The sequence below is a fragment of the Lipophrys pholis genome (assembly GCF_963383615.2).
Source record: "Lipophrys pholis genome assembly, chromosome: 20".
NCBI lineage: Eukaryota > Metazoa > Chordata > Actinopteri > Blenniiformes > Blenniidae > Lipophrys > Lipophrys pholis.
Genome location: NC_137648.1, coordinates 14,005,978 through 14,012,359, shown reverse-complemented (window position 1 = coordinate 14,012,359; position 6,382 = coordinate 14,005,978). Strand labels below are relative to the sequence as shown.

The 6,382-nt window shown below is 39.7% G+C and overlaps 1 protein-coding gene across 1 annotated transcript; it reads right to left on the bottom strand.

Annotated features, from left to right (window-relative positions):
* Positions 1-1,178: 1,178 nt before the first annotated feature.
* On the bottom strand, positions 1,179-5,950 carry rbis (ribosomal biogenesis factor). Its single transcript, XM_080489403.1, has 4 exons — positions 5,868-5,950; positions 2,439-2,554; positions 2,211-2,327; positions 1,179-2,120 (listed from the first exon to the last, which is right to left on the bottom strand). Exons 2-4 carry the CDS (start codon positions 2,547-2,549, stop codon positions 2,052-2,054), a joined length of 297 nt encoding a protein of 98 aa, XP_080345529.1. The 5' UTR covers positions 2,550-2,554; positions 5,868-5,950; the 3' UTR covers positions 1,179-2,051.
* Positions 5,951-6,382: the final 432 nt, after the last annotated feature.

The following is a 6,382-nucleotide window of genomic DNA, read 5'->3' as shown; positions in this document are numbered from 1 at the left end:
AGTATTTTTACTTAATCTAAAACAGACAAATTGGATAAACTAGGAGCGTTGGTTACTTTCATTGGAAATGTTCAGTTAAGATCTCGTCATTTAAGTATCCCGTCAATGTCTCAAAACTCTCAAGGATCATGGCTCTGTGCATAGTGTGAATGGGGTGGAGTATAGTACTTAAAAACATACATATCATCCAACCCTTAAATTCGTCCCAAATTTTTATTGTAACTCACTGTCATCACTCCTCACCTTGTTTTTGGAGAAAAAAAAAGGCAGCTTTTTTTTTTCCAACAAATATCAAAAAGATCTTAAATTATTTTGAAAAAGCGTCGCCCACATTTGTTTCAGCGGCCTCAGGTGGTCTAAAACCATTAGTGCTAGTTAATTTCCCCCCCCCCCCCCCCCCCCCCCCCCCCCCCCCCCCCCGTGGAGTGTCACTGCAGTAGACTCAAACCATCACTCAGGAAAACATTTCCCTCGTGCCATCTTTACCTTGGCATTCCCATCTGTTGGCTTATTTATGTCCACACGGCGGTTTGTTTGTTTACCTGCCTCACTCATGCTCTCACCTTGCTCCAGATTTATTGACCAACTAACTCAGTCAGAGGTCGCGGTGGAGACAAGCAATCAGCTGGACACCAGTCCACCCATGACCTCCAATGTCAAGCTGCTACAGCAGGGATGCGGCAGCAGCATACTGATAACAGCCCACCTCTCACAAGTGCAGCCCCCCCAAAAAAATCCATACTTCATCTACTGGTGCCCTTCTGATAGAAATGGCAGTGTGAACCCCTGAAATAGCACACGTACACACAGGGATGGACCTTATAAACCCGTCCAAATGTGAAATGCTGCTGAACATGTTCAACAGCACTAAGCTTATCAAACATAGGACATATTTGTATACAAACTTTCTCTATTTCGGTGAACAGAATAATTTGGGCTGAAATTCAAGGTTTCCTGATATTTTCCTTTGTATTCTCACGTTTGAAACGGGATCCACGGGTTGCAAAACTCTGAGGCAAAAATTCTCATTTTCATGAGCAGCAGTCGCAATGATTTCCTCTGTGACTTCATTTGCACTAAATCCAACACGCCAAAGACAAAAAAAAAAAAAAAAAAAAAAAAAAGGTGTGAAAACCTTGGAACTGCAGAGCAAAACAAACTTCAAAGAATGGGATAATGAAGTGCAAGTGCTCATTTAATTCTTTTGAAATTATTTATTCCATGTTCAAAAATGAAGAAGTCTGTTACAGAAAGTAAAGCTGGAAACTGAGTTTGTGAAGAGAGGAATCGGTGAACTGAACTGTTAATTGAAAAATTGTCATAATCATCAATCGCTGGTTTCATCTGCTCAAATATGTAGCTAATGCGAGTCAAATGTCCCCGAGCATTTTTCTTTTTAACAGACAAGCCTTCCATTAACAACAAAACCAAGCAGCAGGTGAATCAGTAAAATCCTTATTAGTTGATGTGACAGAAAACCATTTAAACACATAAAGAAATCTTTAATACACTCATCATAACTGCGTTCCACTCCTTTTTTCCATGAAACCTCCCGGATTGTCTCCAATCCCAACACATTACAGTGAAGCTAAATATTGTCAGACATTGTAATGAGCAGTTTCCCAGCGCCGCTGTAGAATCATAAAATTGTCTTATTGAGGTTTTCCTTGACGTGAAAAAACCCTCATTTTTACAACCTCAGAGTCTTCGACCCTGGGTTAAGGGCCGCTGATGCACAAATCTCTGTTCATTATCATGATTTGCATTTATTCTACAGATTTGGTGGGAGAATTGATTTGCATTCTCAGTTGTCAGTCAAACTCAACGTGTCACGTTATCTGGAGCCTGTGATGTTGCAGCTCTATCGGCAGTAGAGCGATGCTTAAAAGATATTTAGCACAGATGAAGACACAAATCAACAGAGATCAGACGGTAGACGAATAAAGACAAAGTATATTTTTTTTCATTTCATGGGATCTTCAAATTGCTCACAATACACTGCAGCTTCTTGCTATACACCCCTTTGCTTGTCATTTTTCCTTCTTGGTCCATCATAGCTGAGAGAAGAGCTGCGCAGCATTGTCCACATTTACGGTTTCCCTTGGCGGCTCTCTGGAAACCTGAAAGCCCAAACAAATGTTTATTACGAGGTTAAATCGAGGTTAAAGCAAAAGAATTTTTAATCACGGTTTGACTGTTTCCTCTTCTACCTGCATTTGTTTCTTCGGCTCAGGAGCAACAGACTTCGAAATGCTCTTAACGTCCCTCTGGACCTCTGTGAAGATTTGATTTAAACTCTCCACCTTTTCCTTTTTCCCGGCATTGATCTGTGAAGTCAAAAAGAATGGCGCTCGAGCAGCTGCGACAAACACTGCGTGCAGGTGAAAGAACATGATGTTCGCACACGACTCGGGCGAAAGACACAAAAGAGATCTCACGTGTTTGAGTGCGGTAGTGACTGGTTTTGCTTTGTTCTTGGTCTTCAGGTGCTTGTTTGCCACTTGAAAGACATTCTTCTGTTTTTTCCCTTTTTGTTTGTTCTTTCCCATGTTACCTATAGACACACAACAACAACAACAAAAAAAAGAGTCCACACAGATATTCTTGATGAGAGTTTTCATTTCTATACCTTGGGGCTTGCGTTTCGAACTTTGTTTACTTATTTATTGTGTTTGTGAGTTGGTGTGATCAGTCTGAAAACTGTCAAAGGCAGAATTTATCCAAGTCTCTGTTCACGCCTGTCACCTTCAGTCTGATTAAAACAAACTCTGGTGTAATTGCTCTGTTATTGTGGTCCGTTTATAGAAGTGCTCCATCTGAGCTCTCATTTGTTTTATACCAGCAGTCCAAACCGTTTCAAAAGCGCCTCTTGGCTTGTTTCCAGACAGACTTTAAAGCGGTTCATCTGAAGTCTAATTCAAGTTTTAAAGCAGCATGAACCAAATGGCTCCAAAATGGACCAAACCCTGGACGTGACCAGCTTTAGGAGTGGTTTACAGAGGGATTTCTCCAGCAGTTTGGACAGTGTTACACGTTCTTGGGTTGCTGGTGAGTTTTCAGCTTATGAAAACACCACCACACTAAATCCACATGTATGGCATCACATTGAGTATTGTTTTTGGAAAACAAAAATGAAATGCCAAAAAATGGAAAAAACAGCTTCTGCAGGGGGCCAGCATTTGTTAGACGCAGGGTTAACGAAGGATGTGAAAGGATGAGCCTCCCAACAGAGTTTAAAGCGGATTGCACCCCCAAGTCCTTTCAACCTCCATGGCGCCTTGCCTCATATCAAATAATTTATACTTCTCAACTTCCTGATGTCTTTCACATTGGAAGACAGTATTCTTAATGGCTGTTGTTATCCATAGACAATTGAAGCTTCTCATGATAGTTAGAGGCTTATATATGGTCCTTAGTTCTAGGATTTTGGTCTATTTTATCATTTCAGTAGGCCTCTATCAAGTTTATTATGCATTCAGTTCTACAAATGTGTGTTTTGATCAAATCAATTATAGATTCACTCTTTCATTTATTTAATTTCACCAAAACTTGTTCTAAAAAAAAATCAACAAATTATAAAGTAAACAACTAACGCTTGGAAAAGGCATCTCCCAGTCCCCCTGGCTCCCAACTGATTTCCAAAAAGCACACAGTGAGATTTTCTCTGTCCCAACATCGTGCCATCAAACTGTGATGTTCTGTATAGTCTGACATATTTCTAGCAGAACCAGCCTCATCTCCTGCAGCGTTTTGAGCCACTGTATCTTACTTGTTTGAAGGGACTGCAAGAGTCAGCTCCCCGTCACCCTGAACACTTCATTTTTCCTGAGAACAATTTTGATAGATACTGCCACTGGAGACCAGGAACGCCACACAAAAGCTGCAGTTTTTGGAGATGACCTGACCGAGACTTCTTTCCACCAGTTTGGTCCTTGTTGAAATTCTTATGCCAACACGTATCTCTGCTTGTCAAGCATTAACTTTGAGGACAAAATCTTTAATTGCTGACTAACATATACAACCACTGATTAATGCCATGATATAGAAGTAAGCATATGATATTCACTTTGTCGGAAAGTGGCCATCTTAGAGCTGATCACTTTTTGTAAAAACTATTTTCAAGATAATCTCATTCGGAAGCCAAACTTGAGTGAATTCATCATTTTTGTCATTTTGCACTTTTGCTGTCTTTTCAGATTTTCCTGCACCATAAACAAAAACAAAGCCTCTTCTGTCCTGCAGATAGGGGAGGGAAACAAAGATGTTGTTCAAAGGTATCCTAAAACACACAGCATCAGATCACCACGCCACCTGCTCCGGTTAACAACTAGAGGAAGCTGCAGTGAGACTGTGAGAACCAAAGCCACAGCGAAAAGCCCTGCGTCCCTCCACAGCACGGCTAGTAAATCACGCATCCTGGTTTGGACTGAGAAAACTCTATAAAAGGGTTTTATATACAAACAACTTCAATCCACGGATTCCTTCTGCTGGTGTCTGTGGCGCAGGCCCGTGGTGCTTCTGTAGCTACAGGCTTTCCTGGGCATATTTAATGTTCCCTAGGAGTGTGAGGACATCTTACTACGTGTTGTCATAGCGATGGCAATTATGTGGCTCAGGTGGTGAGTGATTGGCAATTACTTGCAGAGTTGATTGCAAAATCATTGTCTGACACTCAAACTAAAATGAATTGCTTTTGAGAAAGGCACAATACAAAAATGAATCCCAGGCAGCAGCCTTTCTTGTTGGAGAAGTTGTTTTTCTTTGGAGGAAATTGTACAATTCCCTATGAGCAACACAGCTTCATGCGGTTTTTTTTTTTTCTGGAAGCTTAATTACAATATAAGTGCAGTAAATAAGTACTGTGCATTATTACACAATTACAAAAATATGTGTTGCTCGTCGTGAACAAAAACTGTCGACAGAAATAAAGACAGATGATCAAATAAAACACTATCAGGAGCAAGAAGATTTCCTCTGACCCTTGAAAATGATATAAAGAAAATAAATTCTAAGGGGGAAAGGTTGTGTGTATTACATGAGCTGGATTAACTCAGGAGTGGATCAACTATTATTTTTCCATCTGTCACATGTTGTGATGAGCTGAGAATATCTACTTTGAAAAGGGTCTGTTGTAATTATAATGTGTACAAGTTAACTGCTATAGTTCTTAACACCTTTATGTAGTATAAGGACTGCATTACTTGTGTCTTTTGTTGCTGCCTGGTTTCTGGTTTCATCTTTATGACAATATTGGATTAGTATTCATCTCTGGTTTCTGAAGATTAATAAATACATTAAAACAAAGGAATTAAGAAAGGCACAAAAAAGTGAAAGCTTTATTCAGTAAAATCTATTGTTTAACGGAAAGCCTGAACAAAGAGTAATGTTTTAAGTCATGATTTAAAAGAAGTGAATGTGCGAGCAGTCCTCAGGTGTTCAGGTAATTTGTTCCACAGAAGAGGAACAACAAGCTGCTTCGCTTGTTTTCTTCTGACTATGAATATTTAGTAAACCTTTTCCTGGGAACCTTGGGGGTCTGGATGTTTCATATTCTATTACTAATTTGACATATATCGCATTATACTGTGTATTTATGTGTCAAACATGCTCGTTTCATTTATAATCTATTAGTCTTGGAATACTGGCGTCCCTGTTGTGAGTTATCTATGAATAGAAGTTGGTTATCGATCACTACTGAACATGTTAAGTCTCCTGACGATCGCTGGTTGAATACAACAGCCGCCCGCCTCACTATGAACACAAACCTCCTAACAGCCTCATAAAGCAGATCAATTCTGTAAAGGATGCACAGATTAGTTCGAAATACCACCTGACACTTGAAATATACATAGAAAACATTTACAGACCTTCGTATGGAGGCAGTATTTTCGTCTTCACGTGCAACTATGCGTGCTATAACAACAACCGTCCCTTGTCTTTTACGTCATCTACACGCGACGGGTCTCTGCTGCCACCTGTCGCTGACTGGGGCACGTGCATGCTCCTATATCTCGTCTGCGTGTCTGTCTCTTTGCAACTATACAGCAAAGTGACACACCTAAAGCCGTTCATTGATTTAATCTGTAGGTTTTAGATGTGTTGAAAATACCGTCCAGTGCTTTGGAAGCAGTAATGACAGTGACCTCCAGACAAAATTGCATTACTTTTTGAAGTTTAATGGCTTTACAAAATAGAAAACCTTTTTGTTTTAATAGTAAGTTAATAGTAAGTTAAATTTCTTCCAAAAACGTGCAAGGTAATGTTTTAGTTATTGTTTGTTTTGACGTTTTTAAAAAAAAATAAAATACAGAAGCCCATGCTATTTGCTTTGGGGAGGAATTGGTATTTAACTTAAGAACTTTTTACAACTTAACCTAGTTTT